This window comes from Carcharodon carcharias, chromosome 1 (genome assembly GCF_017639515.1).
Source record: "Carcharodon carcharias isolate sCarCar2 chromosome 1, sCarCar2.pri, whole genome shotgun sequence".
NCBI lineage: Eukaryota > Metazoa > Chordata > Chondrichthyes > Lamniformes > Lamnidae > Carcharodon > Carcharodon carcharias.
Genome location: NC_054467.1, coordinates 137,764,125 through 137,784,723, shown reverse-complemented (window position 1 = coordinate 137,784,723; position 20,599 = coordinate 137,764,125). Strand labels below are relative to the sequence as shown.

At 39.4% G+C, this 20,599-nt stretch overlaps 1 protein-coding gene across 2 annotated transcripts in view; it reads right to left on the bottom strand.

The window, feature by feature from the left end:
* The window catches only part of wdr19 (WD repeat domain 19), a 165,835-nt gene that overhangs the window by 137,448 nt on the left and 7,788 nt on the right, over nt 1-20,599 (bottom strand). For both annotated transcript variants that reach the window (XR_005944604.1, XM_041201279.1), the window contains exons 2-5: nt 12,193-12,284; nt 9,334-9,399; nt 8,882-9,007; nt 4,274-4,389 (exon numbers count right to left, since the gene is read on the bottom strand). Coding sequence is in view for 1 of the 2 variants with exons in the window: in XM_041201279.1 (XP_041057213.1) it covers nt 4,274-4,389; nt 8,882-9,007; nt 9,334-9,399; nt 12,193-12,284 (400 nt within the window). In the remaining variant the exon portion in view is untranslated. The remainder of the gene's footprint in view (nt 1-4,273; nt 4,390-8,881; nt 9,008-9,333; nt 9,400-12,192; nt 12,285-20,599) is intronic.

Genomic DNA, 20,599 nt, shown 5'->3' with positions numbered 1-20,599 from the left:
ATCTTCCTTCCCTCTGTGCCACTCCTCTGCACAGGTGAAGACTGGGCATATGAATACTATGGCTCTCCCCCTCTTGTGTGTTGTACTTGTAGTGTCGACCTCCCTAGAGACTTTCCCCTTGCTACTTCTCTCTCAACATGCACTGACGTTCCTCTGCATCCCTTGCTCCGAGTTCACCAACCTAAGCAACTCCCACTCTTGCAGAGAGGCTACCTTTAGCAGCTCCTGTTCTTGCAGAGAGACCACCACCCTAAGCAACTCCGACCCTTAAAGGCCTTCTGCCACAGGCCAGCAATGGCCTCTGCTCCCTGCTCTTTCCCTCACAATTATGAGGTTTATAAGATTGTTAAATTAAAGACACAGTCCCAAAATGTAAGATAAAATGAAGGGGATCATATGATCTGTTCTGAAGTCTGACTGATAGCAAGCCTTGGTAGTTTGATTATTAGAGATTAAATGGGGCCCAGATTGTTTTATTGGGAAGAAACTGCAAGATGTTCTCACTTGGAGACAATGGCAGTAGGCTGTATGCTAACAGTGGATAGACTGTGAGTCTACAAAGTCCCAGAAAAGTGCTGAGCTTGTCAGCTTGAAAACTATCCATTTACTTTCAAGATAAAAGAGAGTTGCCACCTTAAGGATAGCTAATCAGCCTTTCTACCTGGATACAAAGCCACTGTGATTTATGTTGCAATGAAGATGAGCTTTGAGCAAGGAAAGGTTTCTAAGATTTCCCTGGAAACTCAAAGACACAATTAGTTTGCCAGAGTTCAGGAGAGGGACAGAGCGTGAGCGAGAGCAGCTGGAGGCCGAAAGTCTTTTTAAAATTCATTTTACGGAATGTGGGCAATGCTAGGCCAGCGTTTATTGCCCATCACTAATTGCCCTCGAGGTGGTGGTGGTGAGCTGCCTTTTGAACCGTAAGTACACTGCCCAGTTTCATTCCTTTTTATTGACTTTTTAGCAGTTTGATATAGCTGAGTGGCTTGCTACGCCAATTCAGAGGGCATTTAAGAGTCAACCACATTACTGCGAATTTGGAGTCACATGTAGGCCAGACCAGGTGACCAGGACAACAGATTTCCTTCCCTAAAGGACATTAGTGAATCAGATGGGTTTTTACGACAACCAACAATGGTTTCATGGTCATCATTAGGCTTTTCAGATTCCATGGTGGGATTCGAACCCGGGTCCCAGAGCATTACCCTGGGTCTCTGAATTTCCAGTCCAGTGACAATACCATTATGCCACCACCTCCCCCTAGTTCGCAGGTGGCAGCTCATGCTCAGATTGGAAAGACCTAATTTTATGAGGAGTTAAAACGAGGCTGAAAGATTACCCTTGCTTTAGCTAGCAGGAGAAGTCTTTAGAAAAACTTGCACCATGAAAGAGAGCTCTGGATTTAAAAGTTTCCAGGATGGGAAAGGAATAGATCAGAAATAAGCCCTCGGGAGCTAAGAATCATTTTCAACTGGTTCCAGAGAATTGAATGTCTAATTAAATGACAGCATAAGTATACTTCATGGTGGGTTTTTTCGGTTGTGATAGAACTTCTGTTCAGTAGTTTAAAGTATTTGTTGCCCACAAAAATAGTGTTTAAGGAATGGTGCTTTTAGTCTGTTTGTTACAATAAACACCTTAAAATGTGAAATCTTGCCATGTCATCTATTCAACTATTAATTGAAAGTTCAAATTTCTTTTTAAAAGTTATCAGTCTCTATAACAATCAACCAATAGATTCAAAATGGCTGACTTCCAGATACGACACGGAGGCCTAGCCTCAGATCCACCAACTTTAAACGGGGAGAGATCTGAAGGCCCAAGATCCCCACGCACCATTCGTAAAGTGCCAAACTCCATGTAAAATCCCAGTCAGGTCCATGCAAAGTATTCTTAACTGCCTTGTCAACAAGTATAATTACAGTCCCACCATGCTGCAGTGGCAACACCGTCTTGGGTCTTTTCCACTACTTGTAAAACACTGAACTGATGTCACAATGTCAGGATTGCAGGCAAGCGCAACTCCTCCCTATTTTTCAGTCCCCTCCCCTTCTCCTATCCTGCTCCTGAAGGTCCTATAAAAACATAATGGGTTCCAAGCCAGCTTCAACCTAATTTCTAATGAGCACTTATCAAAAGCATGAAAAGCTAGCACTAACTGGCTATCTCATTTGAGGAACTATTAAAATGTTTCAAATAGGGAATGGAAATTTAACAATGACATAGTGGCTTGTTTTCTTCCGTAATCGGAGCTAATGTGCAGTATGTGGTTACCATTGGATAAAGGGAGCTTTGATCTGGAGATTGTTGTGCCACACCCGATCTGAGTGCTCATTTTTGTTGTTGGGTTTGTAAGAAGGCAGGAACACAGCCTGGAACATATTAGGGAAATAGCACTGAAACCTGAATTTCCCAAGCCACTGGGTCTATAAAATTCCAACAGATGAACTCAATATTGAGAATACATAGCGCTTCAATTCTCAGTTTCATCCTGACTTTTTCATGCACATATTGAGCCTTCTATGAGTAGGAGGATATCAGAGGAACATTAAGCTGCAAAACGTGCCATAAAATGTTACAGTTCATTAGCATTCAAGCACTTGAACATAGCATGGATTCACATCATACCCCGTGAACTGCTGTTCCACAAATTAGAGATCATAGTCTTAGGACTAATTATTTGCCTTGCTATAATTCATAGAAGACATCAAATCTTGAAACGTATAAGCATGGTCTTATCACAAGCTTCAGAATTGCCTCAATAGCTATAGTGTGGGAAGGATATATACAAAACAGCTTGTGAAGCGCAGTGATTTTAATGTTCCAGCTATCTAAGTTCAATGCCACATTTCAAACTTACTAGTCACCAACAGTTTGTGAGAAGAACACTGCCAAAACCAAATGCCTGCTATGAGGCTGATCCCTTTTCATTTTGGTGAGCAAAAGGTTGGTGTAAACCAGAACTTCCCAACTCTGCACCATTTCCCAATCCCACTTTTGCCACACCTCAACCTCTTGTAAATGGGGAAGAGGAAGCCCATCTGTTGTATGACTCAGTGTACCAAACTATGAAGGGCACACATCTTATAACCTCGAGCTTCACTTGCATTGGATTGTTGTGAGTGAGCTAAGAGCATTTTGATATTGTCATTTTTCAATTATAACAAAGAACAGTATCTAAGCTAAACAGGGAGCTACTACTATACAGTCTGCCAGGTACCAGTATGAATCAGCTAAAATCTAATGCAGCTTCAAAATCACAACTTCAGCCATGCAAAGTCATGGAGCTACATTCAAGGCACCCACCATTATGCGGCTCTAATCTTGAATGTGTTTTTCAACAGCATCACAAGTCAGCCACATGAAGAAAGTGTATATAACAGAAAAATAAACAATAAGCAAATTGAGCCTTCACAAGTCATGTTCAAGTTCCTCAAGTTCATCATTCTCATTTACTTCTCAGTAAACAACTCTCATTGTCCATCCACTGTAAACCAGACATAATTTAATTTATATAACAAATTGAAAATTTAAAGATATTTGTACTTAGAGTGCCTTAACGCAAGTGTCAGGGGACAGAAGTTTAATTCCCCATGCCAATCTCAGAACAGTTACTGTTGGGAACTGCGAATGGAGGCCAGTCATCTCCCCAGCATTGCTACATCAAGATGACACACTAATGGGCTGCCTGAAATTTATACATTTAAGAAAAACAAAAGTAAAACTAAATTCAACACTAAAATTATTCCAGATCCACCCCTATACATCTAACTACTGTTTCATGAGAGTGACTGATGGAGGCTTGGAAAGAAAAAATGGATAGTAAAACGGAGTTAGGCTTAACCTTAAAAACTTGGTTTCCTGGCATGGAGCTTCCCATGTCAAAAGGACAAATTAGAAACTTGGATACAAGGAATCTGGCTACAATTTTCCATTCAAGTTTGGAAAATGTCACAGGCTTCAACGGCCTGCTGGAGCAAAATCAGCTTGCCTCCCTGATGGAAGACACAAGGATGCCAATCTCACAAATTTAAACAACCCTTAGCTGAGGTCAAGTTTACGTTTCTGTGGTAAACTAGTTCACCAGAGATTTAACTCAAATACACAAGAGGAAATTCTAGGTTAAAGGGTTAAATATAAAACTTATTCCAGAATTTTGACATTACACATTGGGGAATATAAAATATTGCATCAGCCTAATTGCTTTTCAAGTTTTCAAAAGTAAAGGAATCTAAAAGAAAAGAAGTATCAAGATAGGTCATATTTTACTCACCGAGGACTGGAACTTTGCGGGAGGTCTGTAAGTTATAGATAAGCAGATTTCCTTTGGTTGTTCCAACAGCAAGTAGTGATCCTGCTTTTGACCACATCAGAAATGACATCTGGTCCCTGAAAAAAAACATAAGTATGACTCATTATTATGACAAACTGAGGTGGAGTGGTGGGAGGGGTATTAAAGCTCACTGCACTTTGCATGGGGAGATGTTGGAGAAGGGCTGTCTTGGCTTCCTGCAGAGGAAAGAGAACAATCAGTTTGAGTTATCATCTAGGCAGATCTGCTGTATCTGCATAGATGCTATTTCTTCCCAATTCAGCTGGCTGACAAAAGGGACATCCCTGAAGTTCATTTATCATTATAACTAGATAAAAGCAGGTCAGCTAGATTCCCTCTCAGGGTCAGAGGCATAACTCCAAGTTAGCTTGAAATTGTTGGAAGTTCTTAAAAAGTTATATATGAGCATCTTGTTTAGAGCTTGAAGTACAATTTTAAAAAATGGATAGAGAAAATTCCACTCAGCTCACCTAACTTCTGTTGAATAAAATAAACTTGATGTAGTCCCAAGTGCATAATTAGCTTTTTACTTCAGGTCCATGCATTTTATACCTAACTTGAAGATGTACTCCATTCAATACATTTTGAAAAAGCAATTTTGTTGATTTTCCTCTTGAAAAAGAACATCTTGCATCAGGTACACTTAATCGGCAGGTTACTTCATAAATCAATATTATGACATAAGTTCCTTTTTTTTATTGATTTGGTCATCATTTCCAAAATTGGAAATAATGTCACTTGAATTCAATTTTAAAAATCCCCTCCTGTATCTTCATTATTTTTTAAAATCCAAATTGTTTGTTGATCAGAACAGTGGAGCATGAAAGCACCATGGTACAGAGTGGAATGCTAATTGCTCAATCAGCAAAAGGATTGACTGATCCTGGAGAGGGAAGAGAATCACTAGCCTCTGTTTTAATCCTCCTGTTGTTTCAAGGTATTAGCCTTGGCTCTGTGGTAGCGCTCTCATTCTAAGTCAGGAGGTCACAAGTTTAAGCCCCTTCCAGAGTCCCGAGCAGGTAATCCAGGATGACTACAGTACATTATGGAGGAAGTACTGCACTGTTGAAGATGCAGTCTTTAATTATAATATTAACCCAAATATCATTTGCTTTCTCCGGTGGTTGTTAAAAATCCCATGGCACTATTCAAAGAGCAGGGGAGTTCTACAAGTATCCTCGCCAACATTTATCCCTCAAATAACATTATTTAAAACAGATTATCCAGACAGTCATCTTACTACAGTATACAGAACACTTCTGTACACAATTTGGCTGTGGATTTGCCTACATTACAATAATGACTACATTTCAAAACTACCTAATTGGTTAAGTACTTTTGGATTTCCTGAAGACCCATATAAATGTAAGCTTTTTCTTCATTTTCTTTCTAGTGACCAGATCAAGAGTATAATTGACAAAATATATGAAGGTTTGTCAACCATCCACTCTAGGCCATAAGAGAAGCAAGGCTTTAACAGGGAGAAAAGGAGAATATGGCAGAATTTCTTACTATCATTTAATAGTCACAATAAGTTGTTTCCTGAATACAAAAAACACTCCGGAGACTAAATGCAACTATGTTTTCACGTCAGTAGGGTCAGTTGATAACCTGCCTGCTGGAAGATTACTGGTTCAAACCCTTCAACAGCACTTCTTTTTGTTCTTTCTTGGGATGTGAGCGTTGCTGGCAAGGCCAATATTTGTTGCCCATCTCTAATTGCCCTCTGGAAGGTGGTGGTGAACTGCCTTCTTGAATTGCTGCAGTCCATATGGTGTCGGTACACCCACAGTGCTGTTAGGAAGGGAGTTCCAGGATTTTGACCTAGTGAAGGAACTGTGATATAGTTCCAAGTCAGGATGGTGCGTAACTTGGAGGGGAACTTCCAGGTGGTGGTGTTCCCATGCAGCTGCTGCCCTTGTCTTTCTAGGTGTTAAAGATCACTGGTTTGGAAGGCACTGTCGAAGGAGCCCTGCTGAGTTGATGCAGTGCATCTTGTAGCTGGTACACACTGTTGCCACTGTGCATCGGTGGAATGAAGTGAATATTTAAGGTGATCTTAGGGGGCCAATCGAGCAGGCTGCTTTGACCTGGGAGCTGTGGAGCTTCTTAAATGTCGTTGAAGCCGCACTCAACCAGGCAAGTGGAGAGTATTCCATCACACACCTGACTTGTGTCTTGTAGATGGTGGAGGGGCTCAGGAGCTGAGTCACTCGCCTCAGAATTCCTAGCCTCTGACCTGCTCTTATAGTCACAGTATTTAAATGGCTATTTCAGTTAAGTTTTTGGTCAATGTTAAACCCCAGGATATTGGTGGTGGGGTTTTAGTTTTCGTAATGCCATTGAATGTCAAAGGGAGATGGTTAGATTCCCTCTTGCTGTGATGGTCATTGCCTGGTTCTAGTGTGACACAGATGTTACTTGGCACTTATTAGACAAAGCTGAATGTTGTCCAGGTCTTGCTGCACATGAACAGGGACTGCTTCAGTATCTAAGAAGCTGCGAAAGGTACCTAACACGGTGCAATCATCAGCATACATCCTCACTTCTGACCTTATGCTGGTAGGAAGGTCCTTGATGATGCAGCTAAATATGGCTGAGTCTAGGACATTCTCTTGAGGGACTCTTGCAGCAATACCCTTAGACTGAGATGACTGGCCTCCAACAACCACAACCACTTTCCTTATTGATAGATATGACTCCACCCAGTGGAGAGTTTTTCCCTTGATTCCCACTAACTTTTGCTAGGGCACCTTGATGCCACACTCAGTTAAATACAACCTTGATGTCAAGGGCAGTCACTCTCACCTCACCTCCTGAATTCAGCTTTTTGTCCATGTTTGGACCAAGGCTGCAATGAGGTCAAGAGTCAAGTGGCTCTGGCGGAGCCCAAACTGAGCGTCAGTGAGCAGATGATTGCTGAGTAAGTGCCACTTGATAGCACTGTCAATGACACCATCCATTACTTTGCTGATGACAAGAGTAGACTGATGAGGTAGTAATTGGTCGGACTGCATTCGTCCTGCTTTTTGTGGACAGGACATACCTAGGCAATTTTCCATATTGTCAGGTAAATTCAGCGCTGTAGCTGTATTGAAACAATTTGGCTAGGGGCATGGCTAGTTCTGGAGAACAAGTATTCAATACAACTGCCAGGATGTTGTCAGGGCCCATGGCCTCTGCTGTATCTATGCCTTCATCCATTTCATGTGACAAGAATTAAATTGGCTTAAAACTGGCATCTGTGATACTGAGGACCTCAGGAGGAGGCTGGGATGGATCATTCACTAGACAATTCTGGCTGAAGATGGTTGCAAATGGTTGTTTCAGCTGTGTATTTTTTGCACAGGCATACTGGGCTTCACCATGATTAAGGATGGGGATGTTCATTGGCCTTCCTCCTTTGGTTATTTGTTAAATTATGCACCACCAATCACAACTGAGAGAGGAAGAACTGGAGAGTTTTGATTGGATCCATTGGTTGTGGGATTTCTTAACTCTGTCTATAGCATGTTCCTTCTGTAGTTTAGCACGTACGTAGACCTGTGTTGCAGCTTCACCAGGTTGGCATCTCATTTTCAGGTATGCCCAGTGCTATTCCTGGCATGCTCTCCTGCACTCCCTCCCTATCCTGGAACTTCCAACTGAACAGCATTCCGAATATGCCTACATCACAAGAAATTATGTTTCAAGATGGCAGCTCATCAATACCTTCTCAGGGGCAATTAGGGATGGGTAGTAAATGCTGGCCTTACCAGTGATATTCACATTTCATGAACAACTAAAAAAAAACAGTCTATTTACAGTTGTGCATATTATGTGATCGGGATTGCATTATCACAAGGATTATTAAAGCTCTGCCGACCATGATACCAATCACTGTACATTCCTGGACTAATCAGCATGTTCTGAAAAAGCTGAATTCCTTTGGAGCATGGAGTAGCTTCTAGTAAATGATAAAAAGTCACCACCAAATACAGTAAGCCTATTCCATCAACTGATCCTAATATTCTGAAATATGAGCTCTTAAAAAATACAATTTGACATTAGCTTTGGCATGATAAACTAGCTATATCACAAATATACAGGCAACAGATACAGCAGAGGCCATGGGCCCTGCCAACATCCCAGCAGTAGTATTGAAGACTTGTTCTCCAGAACTAGCCTTGTCCCTAACCAACATTTGTCTCAAGCAAAGTAGATATTAAACTACATTAACTGTAATAAAAACTGTTCAAGTCTACCATCCTTAAAAGGGATAGGCACCTGGGAAATTGTTGAATTATAAGGATTATAGTCCTATTTGCTTAACAATAAGGAACAAAACACATCAATGGCTATAAATTCAACTATATATTTTATTTATCCAAAGGGAAAAGTCATAGTTGGCCTGTGACTTTGCATATATATTTATCAGATAAGCCAGAAAGCCCTTGGTAAGGATAGAAAACTTAAAAATAACTTTTGCTGATCCATATTTCTAACTATCTGTCCACATTTTTAAAAAATCAAGTGTTATACAAAACAATAAAATTTACTTCAGCTGACCTCATACCACTGTCCAACTGCGTAATTTTGTGTGTGTTTGCATCCCATAAGTAGATGGTATTTGATTTGTCAGCAATCACAGCCAAGGCATCTCCATCTTTATCCCAGTCCATAGAAACACAAACTCTAGATGGCACAAGAAAAATTAAATAAAAATCCAAGATTATTCTCATAATATTAGCTTTCTAATTTTGGACTCCTTTTCTCACAAGTCATCTGCTGAACTTGCCCATTTCTAAAATTTTGTATTTAATTACTGGTACGCATTATTAATAAATAAACACACAAATTAAATTGTAAATATTTTGCCAGAAAATTCAGCATGATTACAAAGCAGGCCAGCCTGAATAGTCAAAGTTGAAGTAAAAAATAAAAAGTGATTGTAATAATTTAATTATGCATTCTGCAATTTTATAGGCAGCTATTCAGAATATTGTGCTTGTTGTTCTTACCCTGGAAGGCTAATTTCATTTCTTTTATGTCCATGCCGATCAAAAATCTTCACCATATGATCTGACCTAAGACAAATGAAGAAGTCTCCAATCAATTTTAAAGCAATGACATGTGCAAACTCTTAAAAATCTAAATGATTAAGCTGGATATTTATTGGCAAACTATATTTAATTGTCAGACCATTTTTACTATTACTTTCAAATCTAAAACAATAGTAATAACCATAAAAAATCTGCGGAGTACTGTATTTTACGTTCAGCTCTAAGTTAAAGAGCACACAACCATATAAAATCAACAAATGCTGATTATGAAGTGATTAATAAAAAAAACTTAGGATGTGGGAAATGTACAAGGAAACAGTCCTTGTGAAGCTGGCATTTGCTAGACAAGTAATTGCTTGGTACTTCTCCTTAGGTTCAAAGAATAAACAGTAGGAAGTGACTAGCTATCATCAAGTCTGCAAGTTGTTCTTGAACGCAGGAGAACATGCTACATGTTGGGAATTCAGGTGCCTGTGTCACAGCTTTGTGTGCTCCAGAGCAGCTCTTCAGCTGCTTTGAAACTGCACCTATTCACTACTTGTAATGGAGATAGTTAATGCTACTCCCCTTAACTGGCACAATGGGGGTGGTCTAGAGATACCTTACTTTGAGACTCTGTAATTGATGGTTTTAAAAACTGAAGTAATTTACAATCAATTATATTATAATATTATCAATAAAAAGACAATAGCACTTAGAACAAAAAGTGTTCTCTTATCTCAATGTACAGGCTATATTTTTCAAGAGAAGATTGAAACTTGGTTAGCCTGTTCTGCCTTAAAAGGACTTATGTTAAAGTTACTATAGGACAAAAAAGGTCTCTCAAAGACAGGTAGAATAATAATGTATTTTTTTTATCTATATTAGTCAATTGATTTGAATACTTTATTTCTGGAAAGAAGGCACACAAGGTTAATTGTGGTTGCAAAATTAATTTAAAAGGCACAGAGAATAAGAATTCCATAAAAGCAGAGAAAGATCAATGTGTGATTAAGCAGCAGTTTCTGTGAAATTGTGTTTTAAAATACTAAAGTAAATTGAATGGAGAGGCATTAAGTCTACCTGTTTGGTAGTATCTTTAATGGCTGTTTTGAAGAAGAAATTAGTTTTAATTTTTAGAGCTAAAACAATTGGAAGACAAACATCCCATGCCACAGTTAAAGAATAGTGCTCAATCTTAATTAATCAAAGATGCGGGCCTGGATTTTGCTGTGAAGCAAATGTCAGCATTCGGTTCACTATGATTGCATGGTGAGAGGCCCAGCAACTCCATGTGTGCATTTTAGCACGTAAATCTGGAAGTTGTGGTGGGCTATTCTGCGCTGCTCCAGACACTTCACTATTACATTCACCCACTTTAAGATTAAAATCGAAGAAATGGTACGGGTGAGAATTTAGGCTGACTGCTCACTAGTGACGAAGTATTTTCGCTACAACATTTTAGGGCGGGCAGAAAGATCATATGGAAACATTTTGCAATGAGGACACTGATGCTAGAAGGCATTTCAACCTTCAGAATGGCTGTGGGAGAGATCTGACTTTTTAAGTTATTTAATTTAAAGACTTCCAAACAGTATTCCAACATAATTTATCTCACTTTTTCAAAATACATATAAATTTATGATTTTCTAAAATGATGGCGCTCAAATTAATCTCACTTAATCTTTTACTTCAATGACTTTTTAACATGAATCTATTATTGCTGCAGCTTAGTTTTGATAGATTCTGTGAGTGTGGCTTCTATTCATTGCACCACGTGATCTGTCCTTTATGCCTGCATTAGAGAACGCTGTAGACCCATGCTGAGGGAATCCTCTCTCCTTGCAAGTGAAATTCTCACCCTCACCACTGCATTAGGTAATATTGCACTTTATTTCAGAGTTAACCATAGGTGCAGTTGTTTTGATGCTGACTGCAAAATCCAGGCCACTAATTTGTTAGGTAACTTTCATTCTGCTAAAACTTCACAGAACCCCAAAATTGGCCAATGAAAATGATTAGCCCTTCATTCAAAGCACTGGGATTGAAAGTCCAAAGATTGGGACTTTATTTGAGGTTGTCTGAACCAAGGTCTTGGTCAGTCAATGGTTAAGCCGTCAACAATCTGAACCCAACAGAGTGTTGACTCCACTGTAGTGTTGAAATGAGCAACTGCTTTCAGTTGGAAGGTAGCTTATGGAAATGGTTTTTATTGTTTTGAATACAAATTGTAGTGAATAATAAAATTTATAATTATCATTGCATACTCCTTTGCATAGCATAATGTTAATTTGCAACCTTTATTTAAATACACTGTTAATACATAGCCTGTGTATTAATCTGTCTATCAAACGGAGGAAAATCACATGGTGGTAAAAAATATTTCAATAAATTGGATATAGTGGGAAGGGATCTCTGATCCATTGGTCTTGCAATTGTTTTAGTTAAGGTCCAATAAATCGAAGATGATGCGAGATTTTCCTACAGAAGTGGTTCACGATATCAAACCAGAGTAGAATATCTGGTGTGAATTCCAAAAACATGACAACTACTTAACATTATATTAAAAGATTGTTTTACCAGCAATGTAAATCTTATGTGAACTGTTTGCACTAAACGTGAAGCCAATAAAACTAGTACATTAATATCAATCATATTGCCTAGGAATATTATTACCCTTCAATTTTTGCTGATTCGAGACAGACAACCTATAGAATATTATAATATTGAGACAATGCCATTCATCATATGTAATAGTCATGCCCTAAATGTCAATCTATGACATAAAAATTTTGGTCTTCCAGCAGGTTGGTTGCATTAAAAATGTAAGTGGCTTACCCAGTGATAGCGATATAATTTCCCAGTGTTTTCTGCCAGTGGTATTGTACAAGGTTGCCTGTAACGATTTTCTCCGAGATGGTAAATACTCGCTGCACATGAAAAAGAGCAATAAACAAAGATCTTTGCAAACACAAAAATATTAGTTTTAACCTATGGTTAGAGTGCCGTGTCCAGCTACAGGAACTACATTTACTCGAATAACCAAAAACAGCAATGCAAAGTGAATATTTAGACAAATTTATAGGGATATAAGAACAGGAGTAGGCCATTTAGCCCCTCGAGCCTGTTCCACAATTCAGTGAGATCATGGCTGATCTGCGACCTAACTCCATATACTCAGCTGCCTTGTCCCATATCCATTAATACCTATTGTTAACAAATCTTATCAATTTCTGTGTAAATTAAAAATTGATCTGGCATCAATTGTCATTTGCAGAATAGAATTCAAACTTCTTTCACCCTTTTCATGAAGGAATATTTCCTAATTTCACTCCTGAAAGGTCTGATTTTAATATCTTTAGCTATGTCCCCTTGTCCTAGACTCCCCAGCTAGCGGAAATAGTTTCTTCAATTCTACCCTTTCAGTTCCTCTTAATATCTTGAAAACTTCTGTGAAATCACCCTCTAGCCTTCCAGGGAATACAACATTAGTTTGTGTAATTTCTTCTCATAACTTAATCCTCATAGTCCATCTATCTATGCTGCACTCCCTCCAAGGCCAATATATTCTTCCTAAGATGTGGTATCCGTAAAGGCCCACAGTTCTCCAGGTGTGCTTTGTATAGTTGCAATATGACTTCTGCCCCTTTGTATTCTAGTCCTCTAGATATAAAGGCCAGCATTCCATTAGCCTTTTTGTTTATTTTCTGGACCTGTTTGTGACATTTTATTGATCTGTGTATCTGGACTACTAAGTCTCTTTGGACCTCCAGTGTTTCTTGCTTTTCACCATTCTTTTTAAGTCCACAGTAGATGACTTCATATTTGCTTACACTGAAATCCATTTGACACACTTTTGCCCATTCACATAATCTATTAATATCTTAAGCTTCCACCTACAATGCTGCCCATCTTTGTGTCAGTGGCAAATTTGGATATGTGGCTTTCTAATCCAGCATCTAAATCATTAATGAAACACAGTGAACAGTTGAAGCCCCAAACACAGGTTCCAATGCACCACTATTCAAAGACTGCCAGTTAGAGTACCTGCCCATTATCCCTATGTTCTGTCTCCTTCCGCTCAACCAATTTTATAACCAGGTCAATAATTGCCTTTAATCCCATGAGCTTCAACTTTAGCTAACAATCTCTTATGAGGAACTTAATCAAATGCCTTCAAGAAGTCCATAAAAATAACATCAGTTGACATTCCCCTAACCACTACTTTAGACACTTCTCCAAATAATTCAATCAGATTTGTCGTAGATGGCAATTTCCCAACAGATCTTAGGTTAATAGGTCTATTAATATCTGGGATCCCTCTGTCATCTTTAATGGTCAACTTCAATCTCTCCAAGACCAATATATCCTTCTATGTGCCCCTTCTTTTCTCTGTACTCTAATCTTCAGCCATCATGCTCATGTGCTCTGAAATTCTCCTTGATCCCTCCACCTTTGTACATCTCACCCCAACTGCAAAACACTTTAAAAATTGTTCATGCTTATGAATAGAAAACTTTCTACACTCAGTTTCAGCATCATGCATTCTCAGACGCAATATAGAACAAATTACTTATGAAGAAGTGTCTGCTCTAAATTACCCTCTACCCCTGAATAACACATTATTATAATAATAGCTCTTACCTCTGCCTTTGATGATCTTGTTCCATCCAGACACTCACTATGCCACATCACCATCCCAACCATTTCCCTAGTGCAACTGTCATTTCTATGCTCTTAAAGCAGAAGGCTGCAAATGCAGCACAACTGGCCTAGCTGTTCACCACCAAACTTTGCTCAATGATCCAAAATAAAGATGGCCTGAATTTTGTGGTTCTAATAATGACAGAGAACACTGAAAATTTAATCATCAGAACTGTGAAACTGAAACAACTTCTAACACATATGCAGTTAAGTGAAGAAACCCAGAAGCTGCTGTCATTGCTTTCCCATTCCTCCACAGGGTGAATGGTTTATGCCCCTGCGGAAATCTTAATCTTACAAAGTCTTAACAATCACCTGAACTGATCTGAAGTTCCACTTTTATGCTAGTAGTCTTGATGTAAAAACCCTTGAAAAAGCCATGCTGAATGAAGTGTAATTGGGTTTTCAAACAGTGTACTAAGTTCATAATTAATCCTGAACAACCTCTCTAACCCTGAAAAATAAATTTTATATTTGTGGAATGTCAAATTTCTTCATTATAATGAATGAACTCAATAGATGTATAGATGTTTAAAATAACAATTATTATTTTTAAAGTTTATAATATTTCAGCTCCTCCCTCAATTCCAAACTATGTTTGTGTATATCCTGATTTTTATTTTGTTCTCTGTAAAGTCAATAAAAAACGAAGAATAACCAGTACTTTTTACTTCCTGGTTTGCTGTATTTGAAGTTTCTTCAATGTGATTGGCTGTTTAGTCTGTTTGATTATATCACTGTTGCTGGACACCGGTGTTTCCCTTGAGCTGATGCTGGTATGAGGTTAACATCGGGAAAGGTGAAATCTACACCACAGAGATCACCGGATCTCAGTGGGCAGCCTGGAGGTCAGCGGCAACGTTACCACTTTGTCACTGACTACAAAATCCAGGTCACTGTGCCTCCCTTTTCTCATCCCAATCACCCGTACTCAAATATTGTCCTAAAAGGTCAAGAAAATCTTATATTTATCTACTCAACAACAAGCTACCTCTTTTCTTCTGCTTCATCTTTTTCACATTACTTTCTCAGGAGGTCATGGCTTTCTACATCTCAAAGACTGAAACAATGCATTCAACTGCTCCCCTCTCCACCTTCAAACCTTCTGAAGAAAGACTTGCATTTATATAGAACCATCATGATCTCAGGATGCCTCAAAGCACTTTATAACTAATTAAGTACTTCTGAAGTGTAGTCTCAATTTTGATGCGTGAAACATGGCAGCCAATTTGAGCATAGCAAGCTCTGCCAAGCAACAATAAAATGAATGACCAGATCATCTGTTTTAGGTAAAAACAAAAAAACTGCGGATGCTGGAAATCCAAAACAAAAACAGAATTACCTGGAAAAACTCAGCAGGTCTGGCAGCATCGGCGGAGAAGAAAAAAGCCGACGTTTCGAGTCCTCATGACCCTTCGACAGAACTAGTTCTGTGGAAGGATCATGAGGACTCGAAACGTCGGCTCTTTTCTTCTCCGCCGATGCTGCCAGACCTGCTGAGTTTTTCCAGGTAATTCTGTTTTTGTCATCTGTTTTAGGTGTTGGTTGACGAATAAATGTTGGTCAGAAAACCAGAAGAACTGCAATGCTGTTCTTTGAGTAGTGCCAAAGGAGCTTTTGCATCCACTGGAGAAGGCAGGCGTAGCCTCTCCTCCAAAAACAGCATTTCCTCCATATGCTCAGAAGTGCCAAATTAGGATATGTAATCAAGTCTTTTATGTCAAATTTGCACCAACTACATTCTGTTCAGAGATGAGACTATTACTACTAAGCCAAAGATAACACCTTAAAAGTAAAGTCCTTAAACATTCGGTTAGTGTCATTCCCTCTCAGAATCCTTCAGCACAGTTTCACCTTAATCTCTCCTTCTTAACTTCCCTGTGATGTTGGACACTGTTAACCATTCCATCCTTATTCTTCCAGTTATCAGTTTCCAGCCAAGTTTGCTTCTTTGCTGTTTGACATTGTTTATTAATAGTCATTTAGTGATATAGAACTTGAGTATTGTTGAAGAGAGGCAGTTTTTGTTGAAGCTTTTTGTCTTGTACTCATTAGGACAATTCACGAGAAAATACTGATGTCAGGTGAAACAACATATTTATACAATATGAAAAGATAGTGCTGATTGGTTAGCAAGTGGACTCTGGTAGAGGCGAATGCACCAGTTGATAGTAGACTGACAGTTAACTGTCAATAATTAAATTTCAGCAGTTAACTGTCAGTAACCATCAACTGGTGCATTCTCCATGACAACACCTCTACCAAACTCTACTTGCTAATCAATCAGCACTCTATTTTCATACAGTATAAATACGTTGTATCTACTTATATTGGTATTTTCTTGTGAATTGTCCTGCTGAGTGCAAGACAAAAAAGCTTTGACAAAAAAATCTCTTTTTTCAGCAATATTCCATGTTTTACTAAGTTAAAAGAAGCTACAAATACAAGCTGCTGTTACATTGTCCCAAATTCTGGCTTTAGCCTGCCAATTGTAGCTTTGCATAAATTCCTGTCCATGAACAGCTAACAAGAATGCCATCAGGCCCAGTGCTGTCTTTAGTTATCAGATGGTACAACTTCATTTACAATATCCTGCACTTCCACTGCCACTTGAGAGAGGTATACTATATAATCATTATCTTCTGCATGAAATTAAACATGTTTGTGCATTTTCAATACAGGCATTTTCATTTTGGAACCTGAAGGGTTATTTGGGGAAGGGGGTAGAGAAGGTTTCCCGTTGTTTGCCAATACTTATTCCTGCAATTGTGAGGCCCTGTTGTGTGCAAATTGGCTGTCACATCTCTTTTCATTAATGCTAACCATTCAACATCTATGAAATACCTTGAAACATCCTGAGATGTGAATGGCACGGTCCCGGATTTCCACTAAGATGTACTAGTATTACCAGTGTAATTTACCCAAAATTAGCTAAAGCAATGCAAAAGATTAAAGAATTTCAAATGAAAATTACATCCAGCACAAATCAAGTTACTACAATCTTTTGTGCTGGTTTAAAAACATTGTGCTAAAATCTGGCCACACCCTCAGGTTCAATTAATCATCAGTGATTTTCCACTAACTGCGCCCATTTGCTAAGGCTATTAAAATTAAGCTTTTCTCTTCAGGCACAAGGGCATCAATAGGCACCTTTTAAAGCTTGAACTATTTTGTAATTTACTAGAGGGCTGACTACTGTACACCAATATAACTAGTAAATAGTTCTGTACAGTTTTTTAAAAGTAATTTAAAATCAAATTGATCACAGGCGGTGGATGAGGCAATCTTATTAAAATGCTTATTTACGATAAATCCATTTTAGAGCTATATTAATGAAATTGCCCCAGGTTACCTTCTTAAATATATCAAAGGATACTTAATGCAAAGTTTAAAATATATTCTAAATGGTTGCCTGATTGTGCTGACAGATTTTACAAATGATGTGCAAATGAATTTGAGCAGAAACTTGTGCAAAAAATTCACTTTGCAAAACCAGAGCAGTTTTGAGCATAATCTCTGTCCAATTGCTGATTGCACCACTTGGCCACTACATCTGTTCTTTCTTCTTACTGTTCTGTTCAGTTCCTCAGCATCTAGTGTTTAAAAATTGGGGCACATTTACTCCAATCATTGTTACTGAAGATGTCTCTCTATAAGTATGAATTTTTTGAGGAGGTAACCAGGTGTGTAGATGAGGATAGCGCAGTTGATGTAGTTTATATGGATTTCAGCAAAGCTTTTGACAAGGTCCCACATAGGAGGCTTATAAAGAAGGCAAATGCAAATGGGATACAGGGTAATTTGATAAGGTGGAATCAAAATTGGCTTAGTTGTAGGAGATAGATGGTGACAGGAAGCTAGTGTCCAGTGGTGTACCACAGGGATCTGCGCTGGGTCCCCTATTTGTCATTTATATAAATGACATAGATGACTATGTGGGGGGTAGGATTAGTAAGTTTCCAGATGACACAAAGATTGGCCGGGTGGTTAACAGTGAGGTTGAGTGTCTTGGGCTACGGGATGGTCAAATGGGCAGATAATAGGCAGATGGAATTTAACCCTGAAAAATCTGAGGTGATACACTTTGGAAGGAGTAATTTGACAAGGAAGTATTCGATGAACGGCATGACACTAGGAAGTTCTGAGGAACAAACAGACCTTAGCGTGTGTGTCCATAGATCTCTGAAGGCAGAGGGGCATGTTAGTGGGGTGGTGGAAAAGGCATATGGGAAACTTGCCTTTACCAATCGAGGCATAGATTACAAAAGTAGGGAGGTCATGTTGGAGTTGTATAGAACCTTGGTGAGGCCACAACTGGAGTATTGTGTGCAGTTCTGGTCACCACATTATAGGAAGGATGTGATTGCTCTGGAAGGGGTGCAGAGGAGATTCACCAGGATGTTGCCTAGAATGAAACATTTAAGTTATGAAGAAAGGTTGGATAGACTTGGGTTGTTTTTGCTGGAGCAGAGAAGACTGAGGGGAGACCTGATCGAGGTGTACAAGATTATGAGGGGCATGGCCAGGGTGGATGGGGAGCAGCTGTTCCCCTTAGTTGAACAGTCAGTCACAAGGGGACATAAGTTCAAGGTGAGGGGCAGGAGGTTTAGGGGGGATGTGAGGAAAAACTTTTTTACCCAGAGGGTGGTAATGGTCTGGAATGCACTGCCTGGGAGGGTGGTGGAGGCGGGTTGCCCCACATCTTTTAAGAAGTACCTGGATGAGCACTTGGCACATCATAACATTCAAGGCTATGGGCCAAGTGCTGGTAAATGGGGTTAGGTAGGTAGGTCAGGTGTTTCTCACGTGTTAGTGCAGACTCAAAGAGCCGAAGGGCTTCTTTTGCACTGTGTAATTCTGCGATTCTGTGAGTTTGCAAGTCACTCCAACTTTTTCCATTTTTTTTTAAGACTGAATTTGTGAAGCATTGGTCGTCAGGGATGAAGTAAGGCATTCCCATCAACACAGTATTTTTACCGGAGTTACATCTGGCCCCGGGGGAAGAGAGAGAATTTTTATCTATGTAGTGTAGTGGTGGGCAACCTATGGCCCATCAGAGTTCTGAGTGTGGCCTGTGAGACATTTTGTTGACTGCTGCCCACATACAGGGTTGCCAGATTCCTCTGGTTTCCGTCCGAGTGTTCTACCTGTATTACTAAAGTGATATGCACGCAAAGCAAGGGCACGTTAAGTGAGGGGTGTGCGGACTGTACACAATAGTGACTGAGAGCCATGTGCTCTCTCTGCATTCAATCAAAGCGCTGCTACAGTTCAACTGGCGTGCCCCACAAGTTCTAGGTACACAAGCACAGTTAGCAAAATTTTCCTATCCCAGGAGACAGCCTTGATTATGACACCAATGAATGTGGGAGGTTGCACTTTTTACTTTTGCCAGTAATTTAATTTGCCCCTAATTATATAATAGATTGCTTTTTGTTGAAGTGGCATGATAAAGAAGGAGAATCAAGTGCAAAACTAAAAAGTACAGAGGAAGAAGGAGGAAGTAAAAAGAGGAAAATCGGTGACAAGGACAGAATGGTAAAAGAGAGTTGGAAGCTGGATTATTTTATTATTGAACTGAAAGGGAGGCCATTTTGTAACAAGGTGATCTCAGTTTTGTTTAGTTTTTACCATTTGAAGTTGATGACAATTCTATTAATATATGAATCATTAAACATTTTCTATAACTCTATGAAATAGTCAGTGCGTATGAAATGTATTTAATCTTATTCATGGGGTGACAGTTAGTGCACATACCCAATTTCAATCTTGCGGCCCACTGAGATGTGGTTCACTCACTAGCCTAGGTTGCCCATCACTGATGCAGTGTTTTGCATGTAATGAAATGTCCCAAAGCATTTTAGAGGATGAATAGTTGCCAAGCAGCTAGTAGGTTGACTAAAAGCTTAGTCAAAAAGACAGGTTTTGAAGAAGATTTTAAAAATAAGTTGGCAGAAAGGTTTAGCAGGGAGTTCCAGAGAATAGGGTTCAGATGCCACCAATGATGGAGTAAAGAAAGAAAACCAAACAGTGTGAACATCAGCTGAGGGCTGGAGGGGAATGAGATGAATGGAGTGGCCAAGTAATATAGAGAATTGAGAATTTTGAATCGAGTATTTTGATAAATATTGAAGCATAGCCTGGACAACATATACCCTAGACATTCAATGGCATTACCATCATTGAATCTTACACTATCAACATCCTGGGGGTCACCATTGACCAGAAACTGAACTGGACTAGCCATATAAATACTGTGGCTACAACAGCAAGTCAGAGGCTAGGAATCCTGTGGTGAATAACTCACCTCCTGACTCCCCAAGCTTATCCACCATCTACAAGGCACAAGTCAGGAGTGTGATGGCATATTCTCCACTTGCCTGGATGAGTGCAGCTCCAACAACACTCAAGAAGCTTGACACCATCCAGGACAAAGCAGTCCGCTTGATTGACTCCCCATCTGTAAATATTCACTCCCTCCACCACCAACTCTCAGTAGTAGCAGTCTGCACCATCTACAAGATGCACTGCAGGAACTTAC